At 40.1% G+C, this 23,233-nt stretch overlaps 1 protein-coding gene across 3 annotated transcripts in view; it reads left to right on the top strand.

Moving 5' to 3' along the window:
* LOC116939058 (huntingtin-interacting protein 1-like) overlaps positions 1-23,233 on the top strand; it is a 121,432-nt gene that overhangs the window by 85,918 nt on the left and 12,281 nt on the right. For 2 of the 3 annotated variants that reach the window (XM_032946947.2, XM_032946949.2), the window contains exons 19-30: positions 1,095-1,242; positions 3,109-3,195; positions 3,319-3,426; positions 5,266-5,402; positions 8,238-8,348; positions 9,056-9,114; positions 9,958-10,020; positions 15,037-15,067; positions 15,644-15,706; positions 16,897-16,997; positions 21,602-21,707; positions 22,957-23,080. In XM_032946947.2, the coding sequence (XP_032802838.1) occupies positions 1,095-1,242; positions 3,109-3,195; positions 3,319-3,426; positions 5,266-5,402; positions 8,238-8,348; positions 9,056-9,114; positions 9,958-10,020; positions 15,037-15,067; positions 15,644-15,706; positions 16,897-16,997; positions 21,602-21,707; positions 22,957-23,080 (1,138 nt within the window). The remainder of the gene's footprint in view (positions 1-1,094; positions 1,243-3,108; positions 3,196-3,318; positions 3,427-5,265; positions 5,403-8,237; positions 8,349-9,055; positions 9,115-9,957; positions 10,021-15,036; positions 15,068-15,643; positions 15,707-16,896; positions 16,998-21,601; positions 21,708-22,956; positions 23,081-23,233) is intronic. The other variant, XM_032946948.2, reaches the window with a different exon arrangement.

Below are 23,233 nucleotides of genomic sequence, written 5' to 3'. Positions count from 1 at the left end.
TTGGAGAGCTCTTTGGTCTTGGCCATGGTGGAGAGTTTGGAATCTGATTGATTGATTGCTTCTGTGGACAGGTGTCTTTTATACAGGTAACAAGCTGAGATTAGGAGCACTCCCTTTAAGAGTGTGCTCCTAATCTCAGCTCGTTACCTGTATAAAAGACACCTGGGAGCCAGAAATATTTCTGATTGAGAGGGTCAAATACTTATTTCCCTCATTAAAATGCAAATCAATTTATAACATTTTTGACATGCGTTTTTCTGGATTTTGTTGTTATTCTGTCTCTCACTGTTCAAATAAACCTACCATTAAAATTATAGACTGATCATTTCTTTGTCAGTGGGCAAACGTATGAAATCAGCAGGGGATCAAATACTTTTTACCCTCACTGTAGCTTCCATCCCGTCCGATGTTTCATATTTGACGTCCAATCAGATCGAGGTCTTTCTCTTCCCCGAGCACCTTCCAGTGTTCCCGTGATCACCATCCTTTGCAGCCATTCACCATTCATCCTGGTCACGTTTTTTTTTCCCATCTGGCTTATATTTTACGATATTGCACGTAAAAAAACGATGCTATTTGCTTCCAGCTCTAGGTAGACAAATTAGGTATTCTGTGTTCACTTGTACAGCAAAAAAGTTATATGCAGTGCGCCCCAACGGTTAAGCACATTAACGGTTTAATTTAATTTTGTGAGCACAAGGTTCCAGAACATTAATCAATTGAAAATATATGGTTCTTCGATAACTATGCACAAGTTAAATATTAAAGTAAAATATTGTTTGAAAGAACAATTAACTTGTCAGGGGAGCGATGGTGCAGTGGTTAATGCAGTGTATTATGACCTTGGCCATCCGAGTTAAATTCCTGGCAATTGACCAGTTTGGTGAGATATGCTCAACTACCCCCATGACCGAAATGGCATGTTGTGCCTTAATCCAGCAGTGAATTGACAGAGGGCTATGTAAGACCTTATCCGTGTTATTGTGTGTGCATTTGTGCTTACTATTGGACATGCGTCTTGTGTGCCTGCGTGCCCACTGCTAGTTGCCAAGCGGCATCGTTGGCCTGAGTGTTATGGTTGTGCTGCTGCGAAGGTTGAGCAGGAGGGCGTGCTGAAGGCCCAGTTGCTGGCTGACCAGAAGGCCCTGCTTGACTGTGCTATGGCGGAGGCAGAGCACATGGTGCAGAGTGCTTTGGAGCAGCTGGATGACCCTGCACATATGGGCTGCACAGCCTCACCTGGTACGAGAGCAAATACATGGTTCTCCACAGCCTCATCAATGCAAGAGCCCACACGTAGACCTGTTACAATGCATCAATTGAACAGTCGATTAAAATAGATTGTTACGCTTAAGATAAATGCTTTTAATTTACATGTGTAAGAATATATTCGTATTTGTGCACGTTTAATGTAATTCGATGTCACCCATGCTGCTGCGAGGTGCACTATTCACTACAATATAAAAAAAAGTGAAACAACACAAATAATGAGTTTATCGAGGGATGGCTAATAGTGACATAACTACCACACAGACTACATGGCCTCGCCTGGAAACAGAAACCAAAAATTGTATCCATTTATTTTTTAAAATTATACAATAAATGTTCGTATACTGTACTGTATTTAATAGATGTGATAATTCATCCAGTCGTGATTCAAATAATTGTTACGAAAATACGTCCCTGTGAATGGGTGCATAATACACACAATGATGTTCTAGAAGAGCTAGTTAGCTGAAAACTGTCACAAATAAAGTTGATTTGATTCCGATGAGTAAACATCTTTAAAAAACTAAAATTTGTGCCTAAAGATTGTATGCCCAACTTTTAAATTGTGTTTGTTGGACCTAGGTCCATGAAAGTTTTCACTGTACTGTATATGGAGGTTTCAAAGGGTGGGCACTGAATAAAAATGACGTCCATTTCCAATTTTGGGCTTCCAAAAAATGGGCTGTAATATTTCGTAATAATTTTTTGTTATTCTAGGCCCGTGAGAGGTCATGTCCGGAGGTTTTGAAGGGTGCGGATATTTAAAGATGATATAATATTATGGACACCTCAAGTTTTGGGTACTTTTTTTAAGTGGGTGAAACTAAAACCAATTTGAAGTAGGATAATCTTGCTATTGGTTGCTAGTATATGTATATTTTTGTTTAGATTTGTTTTCCAGATAGCCATGGTCTTCAATTATTTTTCAATTTAACATTCATTAATAATATTGCAGGAAGCAGGTGACTTTATTCATGATCTTTGGAATTCACAGTTTCCTCGGCAATATTTAACATTTTCCAAGGCACTATGATCCACACTGTTTTAGGGCTGATAATATTCCTCATTCAAATCCATACTCTTTGGTTCTTTCGGTAAAGTCACGTAGGTATAGAATATAAAATAAAAAGTGAAAAAATGGTATGTCATTTATAGATTAATGTGTGACAGCTCCTAAGGATGTATTGTATTCGTGCTATTAAAATATATTCCATCTTGTCTTATATTCGAGTAGCCATTATACGTGATTTATTGCTGCAGTCTAAACATTGCTTGATAGTTGTCTTTGTAATTGCTTAAATGTAGATTTAACTAAAGATACATTGCAACCCAAATGTTATACACTTGGACATGATAAAAAAATGTTCGTGATGTCTTAAGGGAATGTGATGTTCTAATTAGGACATAAGTAAATCTAATGGGATAAAGTGTGATGAAAACGTGTCTCGTAATGCTTTTTACTTCTATAATGCAAGTGATGAAAAGCCTCCAGCTGGGTGTAAGTAAATATTGACAGTGGAATACATTTTTTAAACTATTGCTAACCCAGGTCCAGGAAGTGATAGTTACACTTGTGAACGATTGGTGTATGGTTTTATCGTTATGCCATATCCTTTATTTTTTAAGGCATTTTAGCCATAAGTGATATGCAGAAGTAAAACTATAGCACTATACATTTGGCTAAATGGGGGGTTGTTGCATTATTTAATGCACAATGCGTATTTCAGTAAAGGTGTGTATATATTATGTAGTTGGAACATATGCTTATTCATCAGTCCAAATGAGAAGCAAAAGCAGTGCAAATACTAATTCTTATCATTAACGTCTCTTACATTTCAGATTACTTGATCTCGCGAGCGCAGTGTGGTGTGGACAGCACGGATAGGCTCAAGGAAGGGCATTCACAGTTCTTGGCCAACAGCCATGGTGAGATCATGCATTGTCCTGTGCCATGCAGCAGGTACACTCATGGAATGCAAAGATGTCCCTTTTTTATATAGACGTTAACTTTTGTTGGCTTGGAGTTGAAAAAGATGTGCTGTATTGCAGACGCAAGCGGGCTACTGGGCAGCGTGGCAGCGTTTGCGCACGTGGTGAGCGACGTTATAGTGCAAGGCACCGCCACTTCCCATGCGTCGCCCATTGACCAAGCCGACAGTGAGTAGTGGCACACGAACACCGCTATAAGCCTGCATGCCCACTCACACCACCTACACTGGCACCGGTTACAGGGTTCACTATTCTAATGAAAACGTATACTGCCGTCCCCACTCTTCTTCCCCCCCCCCCATTAAAAACATTTCACTCGCATTTATCAAAGAGCATCTTCGTTTGCGTATTTATGTTGATGTTACATTTCTATCACTTTGGGTGTTTTTATAATCAAGTCATTCTGTACCAGCATTACTGGCAGCTGATGGAAATTGTGTTCAGCTACATTATGAATGCTTGTCTCCGATTGACATTGTTGCGTGGTATTCTTGCTATTAAACGGTATGTTTACCATGCTGTGAAATCGTTAATATATACAATTTTTTTTAGTGAAATACTTATGTCCATTGATAGCGATTAACTTTTATTATCGCTGTTCATGAAATAACTCTATATAAACACAATTCAATCCCTCCAAAAAGACAGCTTGAGCTCTCATGGGAAAGCACTGCAATTTGCCACCGAATTTATCATGGGAAACGGCAAACAACCTGAATACCCTATGTTTGCAACATGTAAGAGGAAACAATAAGCAAAACATATATTGTGACTGCATTCTTTGGCGATATACTAAGTTAAGTATTCCGTGCGTTACTTCTTAGAAGACACTTATGTAATGCTGTTTTGTGGCTTTGTTCATGCAGAAGATATGGTTTTAACAAAACTTCTAAAGGTCGAAGGTCATGTTAATTTCGTTTGTTTGGCGAGGCTATGTTTGTATCGTACGTGTTTCACAGACACTGCCATGTCAGTCCCTTGATTTGGCCCCTTTATTAAATGTCTGTCATGGTACGCATGTGACTGCCTTCCCACTGCCTCCAGTTCCAGTTTTATCTTTCTGTGATACCCACGTACATGAACCCAGGGTTATCTCTAATGTTTTACAGCATGCTGATACAACATTCTCTCCATTTTGTGCTTCTCTTTCATTGGAATCCTTGTGGTGCAAAGAGCCACTTAATTTGGCTGAAATTAAAGTGGGCCTTGGAATAATTAACATTTTCCAAAAAATCTGCACAATAATGTGCAAAACTTATCTGTCTGATTTTTAGGAAGATTGACTGGAGCCTGAGTGTTGAAATTTAATAGCGTTTTAGTGCAGTTTTAGAGCTGGTTGTAAACAGTGATTCATGCTTATATTTTTTTGCGGTTCGTGCGAATCACTTTCCCGTTACTATTGTCACATAATGTAGGATCAGCTTATTGCCCTGCATGGCGGCACTTTCCTGCACTTGAATGGTTCGAGTATCTTCTGCCTCGGATGTTTCCTAAGACATATTCTGGCAAAATAAGTCCTATGATTGTTTTAGCTGCAACATGTTGTACTGGGCTGTGCCTATTTTGTGACAATGCAGATTAAAAACGTAAATAATGATTTATATACGAGGCGCTTCCAGTTACAAACAGAAAATTATAGCCATGCAAATGGCATATTGTATAACCAAAGCACTATGACATTTTAAATAATATATTTTGTGTAAATGGAAAATCATAATGCAATGGTATTCATTTTACATTTAATCAAAATGATGGGCCTCCACACACCATTCTTGTTGCAGATATTTATGTTATTAATGCAACAGCTGTACCCACAGTAGTTAAATGCATCGGTATTTGGCAATAAAAAGCACCATATATTGAGTGAACTAAACTGTTTGAATACATAAGCTGGAAATGTATATTAAGGTAAGATTCCTATATTTTCTGTCCTAAGGCAGATTATATGCTACATTGTTCCGACATGACAATTTTCCACATGTGCGCACACACGTCTTCATGTCCTAGAACTGTCGGACTTGTGTCGCCACTGTGGAACACAAGCGCTGACATTCCTCGGCTCCCTGAAGGACTCTGCATCTGCCGAGGAGGCCAGTCCAACCCACACAAGAGAAGCCCTGCTTGCTATCCTCGCCATTGCACAGGTGCTTTCCCTGCCACTACATTCCTACGTTATTGTTCCCTCGTGCATGCTTTATAATAACATAGGTTTGTCCACAAATCCAGGTATTTACTCTCTTCCTGAACTCGTCTTTCTAGACGCTATGTTTTTTTTGCCAGGCCATTGCTAATGTCAGCTATATTTAAAACTATTATATTTTGAGGTGGCTTTTGGTGACTTAGGGGTCAGAACGCTGAGCCAACACTGCTGAGAATTCTGCGTTCCGAATTTGAGTTTCAGCCACCCGTGATTAAAGCAGGTTCTCAATTATATTGAGTTGCTAATCTTAAGATGCTCATTGATTACTACATAGAAAACCACATTCTGTGTTTTTTTATTTTCACTAAACTCTTGTTCTGAGAATTACAAAGTAATATCTTAATGCCATGGGATGAAATTTATTTGTAGCGGGGCATTTCAGAAAGTGTAATGTGCCAAGGGTGAAGAAAAAAGCCACTTCAAGGGATTTCAGAATTCGATATTTTCTTCTCTGGGCCATTCTTGGAACATGGGGGTTTGTGTTAATTCTGATGGGATACTCTGTCTCAATGTGATATGACACCAATAGCAAAATTGTAATACTACTGGGAAAAGAAAAAAAACCCATAATATATTTTGGTGCATTATTAAAATGTTCACACATCCACACTGCACTAGCCTAAACCAAGGCTGTGTCTGTAAATTTTACTCAGAAGTGGGGTTAGAAACCCATCAGCCTCGATTTTTATCCCTTGCTGGCCATACTCTTTGGTTCTATCCCTTGCTGACCAGTTGATTTGTGGCATAAAAAGTTGCCTCGCATACATCCAAACTGGCAGACTGCACAAAACCAGTGGTGTTTCTGACAGAATAAAATTTCACAAACATTTTACGCAGAAGCCAGTTGACTGAGTGGCAGCATATTAATAACTATTTTTTTAATAACTCTCCTTTGAAAAGATGTGTGCAGTATGGAAATGTGTTTTTTTGTGTCAGCATGAAGGACATTGACATTCTCTTAGGTTTCAACTGCCTTCTCGCCGTTAAATAAATGTGAATATCCTGTATGCATTGCACTTTGCCATTCTGCGAGTGACATTCCCACTTGAAGCTGCACTTACACAAAAATAAGTGACTGAGTAAAAAATCCAAGAAGAGAACATTATTATACTCATTGGTTCTTTCGGTAAAGTCACGTATGTAGAAATAAAATAAAAATAAAATTGAAATAAATCACGACGTTTCTAAACGCAACACAAGCGCTCGTCCTCAGGTGAAAATGGCGTAAACCACACAGCGAGGGAACACACAGAGGGACATCACACACAGAGCACACAGAGGACGGCAAACTGCACGGAGGCAAATACAGCAAGAAGATGGGAGACGCAAACTCAGCAAACCTTAGAAATACAATGCGATGCAACGCAGTCAGCCAACAAGACAGTTAGACACTAAACCTGGTTGACCACGTATTTCAAACGACTGCTAAATCTTGTGTTCATCTTCTAGGTTGAACACACCAACGTAAACAGAGGATAAGGACTCGTGAACAGACACGAGGTACAAGGTAGCAGAGATACATACACAGAGAGTAAAAACACAGGGAAAGGTTTGCTGAGTTCGCGTCTCCCATCTTCTTGCTGTATTTGCCTCCGTGCAGTTTGCCGTCCTCTGTGTGCTCTGTGTGTGATGTCCCTCTGTGTGTTCCCTCGCTGTGTGGTTTACGCCATTTTCACCTGAGGACGAGCGCTTGCGTTGCGTTTAGAAACGTCGTGATTTATTACAATTTTATTTTATTTCTACATACGTGACTTTACCGAAAGAACCAATGAGTATAGTAATTCCTGCAGGCACGAAAGCTTAAATCCTAGATGAAGAGAACATTATGTTGTCATTTATAACTTAAATTTGCATATTTTATTCGGTGGTGTGTTTTGCAGAAATGTATTTAAATATGTTTGCTTTATATAGCAGTGACTAGGGATGGTTAGCACAATGGACTTGTAATTTAGAGGTTGCTTGTTTGTTCTCCTAGTTGAATCAATGAGCAAGTTTTTCAAATTCCACCACGTAATTTAGAGGTTGCTTGTTTGTTCTCCGAGTTGAATTAATGAGCAAATTTTTCAAATTCCACTACCTCTGTCAACCCATAAGAATAAATCAACACACCACAAAATGACTGCACAGCGTCAAAGAGTAAGCCAAAATACGCCGTTAATAGGCTCTCTAGAGCTCCTTCTAGTGAAGGCCCCTCTGCCAGCAGTGGCATGAATAAGTAATTGCAGGTCCGCACCTTCACCTTTACCTTGCCACAAATGAAGCACAAATACCTTGCTGATCTCGTCAAGGAGCGTAAACAAACACACGAACTACGGTCACCCTCGCAGCGGCTCTTGGATAGCCATCGAACAAAGACCGTTACTGCATTGCGCGCTTTCAGATGCGCTTCTGGGTCCGTCTGGAACGCTCTTCCTTCTGATATTAGGAAGCCACTGGAGCTATGCACTTTTGATTCTAGATTTAAAACTAATTTCTTTAGAACTAATTTTTGTGATTAGTTTGTTGTGCTTCCCTGCACCTCTGATTAGCACCGTTGGATACTTACAGTGCGAAAGAAGTTCAACATACATGCATACAGGAATTTTCTGGGAAGAGGACAGTTTTTTGTAAATGTCATGGTCAGCCCTCCTCCCTCCCTCCCTCCCTCCCTCCCTCCCTCCCTCCCTCCCTCCCTCCCTCCCTCCCTCCCTCCCTCCCTCCCTCCCTCCCTCCCTCCCTCCCTCCCTCCCTCCCTCCCTCCCTCCCTCCCTCCCTCCCCTCCCTCCCTCCCTCCCTCCAGGAGCTGCGTCCACGAGGCTTGGACGTGAAGCCAGGGGAGCTGGGAGATCTCGTGGAGCAGGAGATGGCTGCGACGGCGGCCGCCATCGAGGACGCCGCCGCACGGATAGAGGTGACGGCCAGCGTGTCCACCGCGAGCAGACGACGGGGCTCGCCTCATGGCCATGCAGATACAGACACACCATGGGTGCCACGGTGGCAAGATGTTAACTACCTCGCCTGGTATATAGGAGGTTGTAGGTTTTCTCCTGATCTTGACGCTTGTTATATATTTGGAGTTTGCATGTTCTCCCTGTGGACGTGTGGATTTTTTTCTCCGGGCCCTCCGGTTTTTCCCTCCACATAGAGAAACATGCATTCAGAGTATTTGGCTGCTGTACATTTTTGTATGATGACGCACTTTGTTGAGCTATCATTTGTGGCCTGGTCACTTCTGAAAAAGAGCTATGCAGCTTAGTGGGCCTTACCTGGTAAAATAAAAATGTAGTTTTTAGTTTAGATTCTATATCTTGGCTGCTAGGGCTGGGCCGATTCACCCTTCATCAATTTGAATGAGAGTTGTGATTCAATTGAGGAATCGATGTTTTTTTTTTTACAATTTGGTGAATGGTAGTGCCTCTTGTGACTGCCGGGGTGACATATTTTGAATCATGAACAAAACATGTATCGTCACACAATTTGATTAATATATCGTGAGCTTGCAAATCGATATTAATCAATGCTCACATTTATGTATTTGATAAGGGTACTATAAAGCCACGTTGGTCTAACGGTGCTGGTGTTCAGGATCGTACCATTTAATAATTGTGTTGTTTGCAGGATATGTTGAGCAAGGCACGGGCGGAGGAGAGGGGAGTAAAGTTGGAAGTAAATGAAAGGTTCGTAAGTAGAGCAAGTATGAGGTTGATATTGGCAGAGTGCTGTTCTACACTTTCATTGGAAAAACACATACATAAATCTGCTGAACAGTTTTGGCTTTGGAACTACAGCTCCATGCGGATGGTCAGGAATAGTATGAATAGTCCCCTACATTTACCTTGAAAGCCTTACTGGGTCGCAATACTCTTCTTTTAAGGAGGGTCCTGCATTGAGATGTTTGGCCAATTCGATTAGTGCATGGTATGTGAGAGGAAATTGGAGTATCTGAAGGAAATCTGCACATATGGATTGGTCACATGAAAAGCATGCAAATCACCCCACAGATAGATACAATAATCCATAGCTACACTATCATTCCCTGCCACCAGTATATATATTCGTTAATTGCATGAACGTAATAATCTAAATCTCTCTTATTATTTGGCCGGATGGCAAAGCAATTAGCTCACAATCACAAGGTTGAAATGTTACATTCTGGTGAGGAGCTGACTCTCCTCTATTTTGATAAAGAGTATCACATGTGGGAAATCAACAGCTATCATCCTATGGGGAGAGACTGGAACCCACCAGAGGAACAGAGAGTTTTTGTGTGTGTTTTAATCACTGGCTTGGGGCCACCAACAGAGAGATGACCATCTTTCAACGCTCATTGAGCTGCTCTGGCAGCATGGCTGTGAATATTGGCTACATATATCTACTGTACACTGTATATCCTCCCCCTGGGCATTTTTGTCTGCACTGAACCAAATACATCCAGCACCAGTGGCTTGTATAATTAATTGCTGATCTTACCGATGTTGCACAACTATTATCTCATTTTAATGCACATTCTTTTGGAATAGTCCGAGTGTGGACAGGCTTAGTCTCCTTCTTAACAACGTGAACCCTGGCAGTGAGGTGATGGAGTAAGTGTGCTTGCTGTGTGCCTTCTGGAGTTAATGCACTCAGCTGTGTAGGGTGCAACCAATTGGCTTTTGCAGTGTGTTCAGCAAGCATGAGTGACCATTTTGGATATGTTTTTCTCCTTAGCTCAATATGCATGGACTTTTCAAGCATGTCTTAAATCCCACGACTCCCCCTAATAGCAGTACACTTCATGCAGAAAACCAAGGTCTCGTAGAGACACTAACAGTCAGCCTCACTCAGAAATATAGGAGGTTACATGCCTCTCTAACCTGTCCATGCTTAAGACCTTCCTTTTCTGTTTTGCTTTTGACCGTTGACCTCTTCAGTAACACCCTCCCCCATTTCTTAATATCTTTTCAGCCCTTACCCTCACGTGTACCCCGCACCTTGTATGCCATTTCGTGATGTGGTCACGTGTATGCATCCTGAACTCTTTCGCACCATACGCAGCCAACCGTGGCTGCGTTTCTTAGTGTGACTTTGATGCCTTTACAAAAATGAGGCCTGGATGGGGCCTATTCATAATATTATTTCAGTGAGATATAATAATTTAAACATATTTGAATTAATACACTGTAGCATCTTAATACTTAAGTGTCCGAAAATGCTGTATGGAGCAAGCGTATACAACACATCATGGGACCTCTTTTGCCAGTACCAAAATATGAGAATAGGTTTTCCCCTTTTTTCTAGCAACAAAACAGGTGTTGAGATGTTAAAATACCAAACTGAAACCTTTTACAAGGAATCATGTCTGCATTAACCACAATACTTGTGCTCAGAATGAAAACAAAAAACACACTCTGATAATCAGTTTCAAAGACAATGCCACATATATTATCAGAGTGTTTTAATTTGGATTGAAAAATAAGATAATTTGCAGTGCTGCCAAGCAGGGGGACAGCATTGCAAACATCAGGGGCAGCCAAAGAGAAGGAGTGACCTTCGACAGTTTGAATAGTGCATGTGTGTCTACCCTTGTGCACACCTTTGTCATAATAGAGTACGCACACTTTCAGAGTTTTTATATTTATGATACTTGGTAAGCAAATAAACCGCATGTTCAATATTATCCATCCCTTTTCAGATAATCTGTTCATGGAAGCATATCTGAATTTTTTTTGGGCAGGGAATTATTTACAAGCATAAAATATACCACTGAGTGATATATATAATATAAACCCATGTTGGTCATGCTGTGATCAGTCACCAGGTTACATCCCAGACTGTTGGATATAATTGCATTTAGAATGTCAATTTATGAGATAAAATCAGCAAATATCACTCCGTCTGAGAACGTTTTCACACATTATCCCTTGGCAATTAAAATCTTGAATCTTAAATTTTCCGATTTCCTTCTGTAAAATGGAACATTGGGGACAACCTAACCTCAGGAGGCATTGCGAATGTTTAAGTCATACATATCTAGCATGGTAATGTTGGCTTCATTGAAAGCCCCATGGGTGAAATTCTTCATAAATAATATAGTTCCCATTTAGTATGTTCCTAACCCAAACACTGAAATAGCACTCAGCACAGTTGTTAATGGAAGTAAAAAAATACTTTACAGCGCTTAAAAGCCCATTGAACTGGCTATGTTCTTTGTGCGGATGAAAATGTACAATTGATGATGGCAAAATGTTATAAAACAAGTCCCCATCCTTGAAATGCAATGATTCATCACATTTCAGAGTTCTGGCCGTGATGATATGTGCAATACATGATCGTGCTTTTATGCATGTCACATGTTAGAGTAAAATACCAATTGGGAATTGTGATATAAATTCTGGTGTTTAAATGCTTGTGTAAGCATCTCTTTTTTTCTGTCCTGAAGTTACCATCCATCATTTTAGATCATCTGTCAGTCTTCTTTTCCCAAGCAGTCCTATCTTTTGTTTTTTTACTTTATTTGCTGAATGAAACTTTCCGTTGTAGTGCAATGCTGACCTGCAACTTCTGCTTGTCATTATAGAGTCTCTCAGCGCCATTGGACTCCCTGTTGGAAAGCTTGTGTGCAGTTGTCAGTCATATTATCAATTGTTGCTGAAAGCTGACGAAACTATCTCTACTCTCAGCTATTCAACATGATTTACTTGTTGATATATATGCACAATATATATTGCACACGTCTTTTTTGAGATTCAGTTTTTGAAACTGTATCTTGCCCATTGAAGATCATCTATATTATTGAAATAAAAGATGCATATTTTGCTCTTCTGCTGTAACAGTCGGTAATTGAGGGATAAAACAGGAAAGTAAGATGGAGACAGTTTCAAATCATCATAAACATTACATTTGTTGGGTGATTTTTCAAAATGAGATCTGTAAATTTGATGTCTCTGGCTTCCTCAACAAGTATGCAGCCATGCAGCAGATCGATTCATGTCTACACATGTACCCTCATCCTATGGATACTTCTGCCTGAGAAGGGTTCCATGGTAGTGAGATGTGAACTACCTTGCCTGGTATACAGGAGGTTGCGGTTTCGATCCCGACACTGACGCCTGTATATTTGGAGTTTGCATGTTCTTTCCGTGGTGGCATGGATTTTCTCCAGGTCCTCCGGGTTTTCCCTCCATCTTTAGAAATATACTTTTAGAGTATTTGGCTGCTATAAATTCCACGTAATACGCCACTTGGTTGAGCTATCATTTGTGGTCGGGTCACTTGTGAAAAAGAGCCACATAGCTCAGTGGGTCTGAGCTGGTAAAATAAAAAAAAGAGTTCATTGTTTAGTTTCAGGTGGCTTTATTCTCCTATGGCTACATTATAAAGCTCTCGTGCAAAGATGGGAATGATGCACATGGTGCGTTCGTGTTTTAGGTATGAGCCGGTAGAGTGGTTGAACAATATTTACTCCTTGGGCACACTATGCAGTCCAGCCAATACTTATCCCCACTGCGATAACGTTGTGTACTGCCTAGCCTAATTAGAAATGATCGCGTAATAAATAGTCACCCCGCAGTGCAATTTTGCAAAGTGCGTGCATGCTGTTCTTGCATTACAAGCTTACATTTTGCACACAGTGTAGATAATGGTATGATCACAAAGACACAATTTGTCTAGCGCATGTTAACTGTTAATCTGACACGACACTAATTATCCAGTTTCCATGAGGTAGGTAGGTGCATATTGATAATTTCTCTGGGTTAATAGCATTGTTTTGAAGTTACACGATGAGTGAATATGAATATCAATTATCTTCTTTTTGTGAAGTACATTATAGTTACAAAAATGTGGTTATTAAAAGGATCAATTTATTAACGGAAGAATGCTTTGTTTAATACAAATTGAATTCCTGTTTATGTCAATTAAGTAATACACTATCATCCAATGGCCATTAAATGTAAACGTTTGAAAGCGTTTAATATTTATGTGCATGCTTTCAGAGAGAGAGGGTGTTTAATATATTGCCAGTTTTGCCTCTGGTTTGCAAATGACACCCCACTCTTTAAACGGACATTTTCATACTATGTTGGAAACATTCATAATAAAGGTTGTTTTTGGGTTAGATAGCGTAAGTATAAATATGTCGAAACCCTCCACCACCCGACAAGGTCAATCAGTAAGGGATTTAGCAAAAAGACAAATAGTTAATACTTCAGCCCAAAAGTGTGTTGAAGAGTGAATCCACAATTGTAAATGTTGTGGATTCAGTCTTCAACACACCTTTGAGCTGAAGTGTTAACTATGTCTTTTCAACACATTACATAAAATCCGTGATCTGGTTCCGTCTGTAAAAGATGTGATTCCGGACATACAGTACCCTGGTGTCTACAAACTAAGTTGCCTCTGTGGTAGTAGTTACATTGGAGAAACCAAACGACATGCCTCGGACCGCATTCGTGAACACAAAGCAGACCTTAAACACGGTAGGACCAACACCTCGGCCGTGGCAGATCACGGTTATAATTCAGTAGGCTCACATGACATTGACTTCTCCAAGACAGAGGTTCTTTGCAAGCCATCGGGCTACCATGAGAGATTCGTTCATGAGGCTATCCACATTTACAAACACAGAGACAATTTAAACCGAGAAGATGGATTCTGGCTTAGCAATCATTGGAAGGATTTGATAAACCATTTCGGGTCTTAATTGATTGTTCACGCTTACGGTGGCTTTCAAACAGCATACATTAATTTTTCGTCTCCCCCCTCCTCTTTTCCGAACATAGATGGACTCGTCCTTATAAACAAACTGCCAAATCGCTGTCCGTGGTGCTAACGTAAAAAAATAAATAAATACAAACCGCCACTTCTTTCAAATGTTTCTTGCCGTTGGTTTTCACACCTGATGATGACTGTTACAGTCGAAACGTCGTGAGAATTTTATTGTTTTAAATATATTTTATTATTTTATTGTTTCCCTTCAACGTGACTTTACCGACAGAACCAAGAATATGAATTACTGCAGTCACGAAAGCTTTAAATCAGAATTCAAGTATTTTTGTTTATGTGCCAAATTCCTTACTAATTGGCTTTGTTGGGTGGTGGAGGGTTTCGACACATTTATACTAACTGCGATCTAACCCAAAAAAGCCTTTATTAGGAATAATATTGGTCGCTAAAGCCTACATGTTAAATGTGAGAAACATGTTTTTCTCGCTGGCATGCGGGTGGGTAAGTGCACGTGGTCGGTGGCGACAACACTGCGCACTTCTCTGTGATGACGTCACCCCCCCCCCAACCCTCTACCCGAGCTGTGTATCTTGCGCAAAGGCGTGGGATACACCATCATACTTTCATTCTATTATATGAGAATAAAACAATTCTGACTGGCTGGAGGGAAGGATGGACGGTCAAATTCAAAGGACTTGTGGGTTGCTGGTAATATATTACACTCCTTTTGAACATTAACGGATACCAATTGAGCCACCTGTTATTTTTGTAACTTTTATAATACTTTCTTCATTGCAACAGACATTTTTTGCCGTTTAAATGTTTAAAGCCATTGTGTTGTACTCCAGTGGCTGTCATGAAGTCACACTAACTTGCTTCACCTCTGTTTTCTGTAGGATTCTTGCCTCCTGTACAGATCTGATGAAGGTAAATTTCATTAGGATTTGCATATCAATATACAAAAAACATACATTTCACTAATGAATACAAGCAGGCAGGATTGACTAATTTTACTAACGTGGTTGTTTACCAACACATTACTCCAGTGCTTATTTAAATGTGGTTAGCCAATAGGATCTGTGCCTGCAATAATGCAAACTTCCACGGTTGCCTGACAGTTTCTTTACAAACAAGACACAAATGTGGAAAGAGCACACAGCCATTGTGCATTTGCAATATTCATTGGTCTTTCCTGAAGAAGTGAAATTGTGGTCCCCTCTCTTATGTTATCATGGGGGGGGGGGGGGTTTATTTGGCATTTACAGATTTGATTTGAGTTACATTACATACGACATTTCCACCACCCCTGCACCGGCCTTGATTAACATTTAACAGCAGTCTGGATTCAACATGGTAAATATATTTTTAATACATTGTGTATAAGGGAGTTCACAACAAGGCTTATTTCTATTTTTTCTTCGACTGCCCGAGTACATTTTACACAGCCTTATATACTTTTCTTACATTTTAAGATTTGTAATAGTGATGCTTTTATACCCTTAGACCATAAGAGCTTTGATTCTGGCCTCTAAAGATCTTCAGAAGGAGATAGTGGATGAAGACAGGGTAAGTTAACATCTTTACAATGTGCCTGGATTGTTATTCTTTTATGCACGCATTAATTAACATTTTAAAATTCAAATTAGTTGGGTAGCAAAGGGAAAAATGCCGTTTTTTTTGTAACCAAACTTTTTGGTTTCATGTAGGATTTCTCATTAAAAAATCCATTCTGTAGCACCTCCATCAGAGTTATCTCCATCCCACTAGACTGCCCATCAAATTGTATTTATATTACTGGCGCTCTTTATGGAGAGCCAAGTGTGTCACCATTCTCAAGCTCAGGAACCGAATTTAACGTTATTTAAAGCCCTTTATGCAAATTATGATTGACCTGTTAAAGTCAGACCACCTAAGGATGAGACTGTTAAAGCGCAATATTGCATGCCCTCATTTCACTATAACTCTGTCGAGAGCAATAAACAGGCTACAAACTTGCCAGACTTTTGGAGGCTCGTTCATTTGTGGTGTTCCCTGCTATTGTATAATCTGCAAAGGAAACTTTTTTTTTAAGCCACTCGATTGGATAATGGTTCCTTTCAGGGTCACCACATCCAGAAATTAGTCCTCATTAAGCATATGCCTCATGGCTAACTTGTGTTGAAATTTGTACCTGATGAGGGCTGCCCCCAAAGTCTGCTCAATCCACTGAAAATGAATTTCGAATTAATTTACTTGGCTTCATTTGAGTATTGACTATAAGGCCAGCCAAAGTTCACTCATAATTAAATTAGTGTCTGACACTGTAAGCTACCAGCCCACTATGTTGTTTGATGAATGTAAAATATCCACTTTTAGTGCTTTCAGTTTTGTATCATAAATTATTCATGAGTGTTGTTCACAGCTGCTGTCTGCAAATCTTGAAAACATGTAACACATTTTAGCAGCAGCATGTGATAACGATGTAGTTTTTAGGACAAAATCTATTCACATTTGTCTCTCCAGATAAACATGCAAGCATTTAGAAGTCAAATATGGGGAGCATTGTTTTTTAGTAAACTTATATTCTCCACATTGATACTCAAATGATTGTTAACCGTTTAGTTTTTGAGTTGCTACACCGATGTAAATAGATCGTTTTGTCATTTATATTGGACTTCAACAAATGTTGTCAGTAGGCTTTCATGTTAGAGGGACGGCTCCTCGAAATGTCATGTAGCTCAAGAATTTGCGGTTGCTATGTCACATTTGTCTGCCAGGGGGCGACCTCACAGAAGGAGTTTTATGCCAAGAATTCTCGCTGGACGGAGGGACTGATCTCAGCTTCCAAGGCTGTGGGATGGGCTGCCACTATGCTAGTGTAAGTCTCCATCTTCTTTGTTAAGGATAGACTTTTAATGGTCACCCAACTCTCAAGTCCCTCGCATGATCCACAGTCTAGATCATGTGGCGTAACCGTAGCAATGTTACATTTGATACCACAACATCGAGAAGTAATTACATTTTTTTACACAATCTACCTTCATGTATTTATTATTGCCTTTCAACTACAACTTTTCCTTTCACCATCCTTAACTTGACCTTCAAATATTGATTTTCAAAATAATATGTTAATCTTGGTTTCCCCCCCCACCACCCCCTCCCAAATGTAACTTCTCAATTGATTAAATTCAGCAAACATCCATTTTTATAACAAGTCTCACCATATTCCTAAGCTGTAAATAAAGCTTCGGGATAAAATTGTTAAATTTGTACATATTTATACACGTACATTCTTGTTTCTTTGTTATTTTTATAGATAAACACACTGCACTACTGTCACCAACAGGATCTGAATAAAAAAAAAATCCTAGTAATGTAACTATATGCCTGTATGGATATATGATGCACGAGGCTGCTTTAAAAAAATGACATTTCACCCTGTGCAGCGATACTAATTAATATTGCAATCAATAAACCGCTGCTCAACTACAAAGAGTGTTTATACAGTGTAACACCCACCACCAATGCCTTTTGTTCTGTATCCCTGGAGAAATGTGAGGCATTGCTACTGTTTTAACATACACACAGCAGCAGCAATGCTTTACCATCGCTGTCTGTGCCATGTTACAAAAGCTTGTGATTCTGTTTTTTTTTGCTTCTGGAAAAACCTCAGGCCACTGTGGAATATAGGTCGAAATGCATTTGCAGGGCAAAGCGTGAGAGGTGTTATGCTGATTGGCTGCATAAATACGAGAGAGCCTTTTGGGCTTGTCTGGCTAAGCATCACATCTAGTCTCTGCACTGATAAGATTCCTGGATGAAACCTGTTTGTATGCCGATTGATTTTTTTTTTACACGTAAAATACATCTATGCAATCCTTATACATGCACTCTACATAACGTAAAACTCACACTTGTCAACAACACTGCCTTAAAAAAATAGGGTATTGAATGAGCAATGATGTTGGCGAGTTTTTGTTTGCTATGTGTGCTTGTGTTCTGTTGGCAATGCAGCGGCACCAAATAATTTGTCTACATAATGTGTTTTTTCTTACCTGATCTGCAGTAACATTGTAAGCTTTTACGTTGCTTGCATCTTAGTACGACAGTATTAAACAATGCAAATTAATAAGCAGATGCCTGTTTATAATTTGATAGGCTAACGTGGCTTTGTTGACTGATTTGCGTCACGAGCCAGACGTGGTAATACAAATATTGCATTGTGGAGTGAGCACCTGATGTTGATTAAGGGATTATTCAATTTAGGTTCATATTTGTGTTTGTCTATATTTATCTTGAGCCCAGCTTTGCAGAATGCTCTTACATTCTTGAAATCATGTTCTGTTTCCTTTGGTTGTAATGACTTGGCATCTAAAAATATGAGTTAGTTTGTCGGGTACCAGTTCACAAAACAAATGCATATATCTGTCAGATGGACACAATTGGAAAACACATCAGAGTATACATATCTTAGGCAGTTCTTTAAGATGGGCAGGGATCAAATCTTGACTTAAAGCTTTCGTGACTGCAGGAATTCATATTCTTTGGGTCTTTCGGTAAAGTCACGTAGATAGGTTCAAAGAAAATAACAAAAAAAACGACAACGTTTCGATCGCAACACAAGCGGTCATCATCAGGAAAAGGGGTTAGCTTCTAAAGGCAAACTGTTTATAGTTTTTAGATTAGCATATTAATGTAAGATCGGTGAGCGGCCTCCATGGCGAGTGCGCTGAGGTGGCCATGTTAATGTGAGAGATTAGCATATTAATGTAAGATCGGTGAGCGGCCTCCATGGCGAGTGCGCTGAGGTGGCCATGTTAATGTGAGAGATTAGCATGTTAATGTGAGAGATTAGCATGTTAATGTGAGAGATTAGCATGTTAATGTAAGATCGGTGAGCGGCCTCCATGGCGAGCGTGCTGAGGTGGCCATGTTAATGTGAGAGATTAGCATGTTAATGTAAGATCGGTGAGCGGCCTCCCTGGCGAGTGCGCTGAGGTGGCCATGTTAATGTGAGAGATTAGCATGTTAATGTGAGAGATTAGCATGTTAATGTGAGAGATTAGCATGTTAATGTAAGATCGGTGAGCGGCCTCCATGGCGAGCACGCTGAGTGTGGCCATGTTAATGTGAGAGATTAGCATGTTAATGTAAGATCGGTGAGCATCCTCCATGGCGAGTGCGCTGAGGTGGCTATGTTAATGTGAGAGATTAGCATGTTAATGTAAGATCGGTGAGCGGCCTCCACGGCGAGCGCGCTGAGGTGGCCATGTTAATGTGAGAGATTAGCATGTTAATGTAAGATCGGTGAGCGGCCTCAATGGCGAGTGCGCTGAGGTGGCTATGTTAATGTGAGAGATTAGCATGTTAATGTGAGAGATTAGCATGTTAATGTGAGAGATTAGCATGTTAATGTGAGATCGGTGAGCGGCCTCCATGGCGAGTGCGCTGAGGTGGCTATGTTAATGTGAGAGATTAGCATGTTAATGTGAGAGATTAGCATGTTAATGTGAGAGATTAGCATGTTAATGTGAGATCGGTGAGCGGCCTCCATGGCGAGTGCGCTGAGGTGGCTATGTTAATGTGAGAGATTAGCATGTTAATGGCAGATCGCAGAGCCGCCGCCACCTCTAGCTCGGCGCACGAAGGTGGCCGTGTTCGTGTGAGAAATTGTACCTGTTAATGTATCATCATATAAAGTGGAGTAGGTTGGAGTGCTGCTGAAAAAACGGAAATTGATCATGAAAAGCAAGGTAACAATGTGCAACAGAAGAAATATTGTAATTAGTGTATATCACTTGCTATGAAATCGGCATTGGAAATATGGCTATTGACAAATAAAATGGAACAAATGCTCAAAAGGAGTGTGAAGAGATCCTTGCTGGGAATTGCAGTTAGAGACAGAATGTTGAACACAGAGAACATATGCAAATTATATGCATGATATTGAAAGTTCAAGGAAAGTGGGTGGACAGGGCACGATGCCTGGTGGTTGAGACTAAAGATGGAGTGGCAGCTAAAGGAGAAAACATGCCTGACAGGATGACCACCGCCAAGATAGAGGGATGAGATCAACTCGTACGAAGCAGCGTGGATTATTGCATTCTGAGACTGTGAGGGATGACAATGTTTGGGGAGACCTCCATCTGGCAGTGGATAGTTCATGTCTGATGACAAGATTGATGTATGTTCCCACATTGCAAATAGAGTTTCACCATTTAGAAGATTCCTGACAGAAAATATATTGTACGTAAACAGATAATATTAATGTAAGGTTTGTAAGTTGTAAGGTTTGTAAGTGGTAAGCTTTGTAAGTTAATATCCAGAGTTAATATAGACGTGAATTATCTAGTAGCATCTGTTATCATTTATTGGTATGTAATGTGTTGTTAAACTATCCGGGTGGCTTTGTGGTCGAGACAGCAGCTCACAATCGGAAGGTTGCGAGTTAAAATCCCGGTTGGGGGCCGACTCGACCAATCATACCTCTGGGGTTGATAAAATAGGCAGTACTTTATGAGGTCAACAGTACTTTTTGTATGGATCCCCACCCCATAGAAATGTGGAATTTCCACGAGTGGCTCTGCAGGGCTGTAAATAGGGGATGAGCACTACCTCAATAATGCTCATTTCGTCAGGAAATCACTTTTAATGTGTCACGTTATGTTCTATGGGGTTATTGTGTTAAGTTTGTTACTCCAATTAATGTGCTGGTAATACAGTCAGGGTCATCCATCCGGTGAGCCCGAGAAGGCAATCCCATTATTCAGCGTGAGAAGCTGATCCCCCACGGTGCTTTACAGAGCGGCTTTAATATACACATATATCACCGATGTATCAGTCTCTCTGGTGGCTTATGTTAAATGTCATGCTACTTTACGGCACAGCAGCCACAGCAAATGAATGTCAGGTGGTGATTTGATTTACTATACTGTGTTTGCTTTCGACAGGTGCATGCAATGCATTAATTAACGTACAAATAGAAGATTGACACCATTGCAAAAACGAGCATGAATTGCTACGTAAATTAAGCTAGATACGTGTTATGAGAACGATATATAATATTAAAGGGTAATGCAAAAATAGGGAAAAAAAATAATAAAAGGCAAAAAATGATGTGAAAGTGGTACATTTAATAGGGAAAATAAAGCAAGAACAAAACAAATAATAAGAGGAAAGTGTGGCATAATTCAAAGTAATTATTACACAGAAGAAATAAAGAACCATAATGGCCGCAGACATTAAATTTAAGCCTCAACTTTATAATATATTCAGAGAAGCCCTTATTGCAGCCTTTGAATTATAAACACGAGTTACAACATGTCAAACCAGGGTTTCAGACGGTGCACGAACATGTTTATCTCACCAGAGCCCGTTTATTTTGTACGTGTGTGTACGTGTGTGTACGTGTGTGTACGTGTGTGTATATATGTGTGTGTGTGTATGTGTGTGTGCACGCATGCATGCCCGTTGTGCATGAAGGGATGCAGCAGACCAGGTTTTAAAAGGTAACGGCAAGTTCGAGGAGCTGATGGTGTGCTCGCGCGAGATAGCGGCAAGCACGGCACAGCTGGTGGCCGCCTCCAAGGTAGGAAGCACAAAGCGTGCTGCTCTCAGCAGTAGCTCCCTGACCTGTGTGCTCGGGGCATGATTGCTTGTGATGGAACTCCCTGCAATGCTGATTGTTCTTGACGTGGTTTGAAAGGGGATAATGCCTCTCATTACAACATGCCCGGCAATTTGAGCCTCATTACAACTGTTTTTACATTTGCCCCTGATGGGTGAAATCACGTGTTGCTTTAAAGCGAGGCTTAATTTGTAGTGTGAAACATCCACATCCAATTAAGAATGAAGACCCCTGGTGTGGCTAGCTAAATGTTGAAATGTTTTATGTTGCATTGTTTGGTAATGCGTCTAAAAGTTTCATTTTTTTTTGCCAGCATTGGCACACTTAAAATTGTGAAGTGATATATTTTGTTAAACCAGCGAGATGTTGATCACAAAAGGATTATGCGTTTTTTATGTGTACACAGTATTTATAACTCTTGTAACACAATTGTAATGCTAAATAGTGGTTTATTTTATATTCATAATAAATAAATGTACAACGGCTTATAATTAATTTACATATTAATTAGGATTTACTTACTTCCATAGTTTATCAGTCACAATAAATATTTTACAAGTGTATTTAAAGTCACGTTCGGTATTTTATGCACAATATTAAGTGTGTGTTATTTCAGAATGTACCGTACTCACGGAAGGTGTTAAGTGTGATAAACAAGATAAGTTATAAGCACGCATGCATTCACGATTGGTGTAATTTGATTGATGTCCACGTGCACGTGCATACATGCACAGCTGTAGTATGTATTTTTTTTACTTAAAACTTTCGTGATTGCAGGAAATCATATTCTTGGTTCTTTCGGTAAACATCGTGGGTTTTTTGCTTTTATTTTCAATTTATTTTATTACTTTATTATTTTTTATTTTAATTTTCTATCTACGTGACTTTTACCGAAAGAACCAAGAATATGTAGTATGTATGTTGAACTTATTTTGCACCATACATAGCCAATCATGCTAATCGGAGGTGCAGGGGAAGGACAACAAACTGAACACAAAAAGCAGTTCTAAAGAAATGAGTTTTCAATCGAGATTTTGAAAGTGCATTGTGCTACTGGCTTCCTAATATCGGAAAGGAAAATCATTCCAGACAGCCGTAGAAAGCACTGTGCAGTGACAGTCTTTTTTTCGATGGGTTGGGAAAAAAGCCGCTGCGAGGGATGACCGGAGTTTGTGCGGTGAATGTGGCTCTTCGACCGTTGCTTGCGCAGGTTAAGGCGAACAAGGGCAGCACTAACCTGCAGCGCCTGCAGCAGGCGTCGCGCACCGTCAATGAGGCCACCGCCAGCGTGGTGGCCTCCACCAAGTCTGGAAAGGCGCAGATTGAGGAGAAAGGTACTGAACCGCTGCGAGCCGACTCGCATGTCAATTTGGAGACGATTTGTTTTTGAGTCTTGAAATTTAGATCGAGTAACTTGGTCTGCGAGTGTTTTGCAAGACGAGCAAAATTTTTAAATAAATATTAATTTGATAAACGAGCGAGGTCTT

This window comes from Petromyzon marinus, chromosome 5, assembly GCF_048934315.1.
Source record: "Petromyzon marinus isolate PM22_M1 ecotype Great Lakes invasive population chromosome 5, UKy_Petmar_22M1.pri1.0, whole genome shotgun sequence".
In the NCBI taxonomy this organism is placed as follows: domain Eukaryota; kingdom Metazoa; phylum Chordata; class Hyperoartia; order Petromyzontiformes; family Petromyzontidae; genus Petromyzon; species Petromyzon marinus.
The sequence above is the reverse complement of the archived record's forward strand: the minus strand, read 5'-3'. Positions and strand labels throughout refer to the sequence as shown.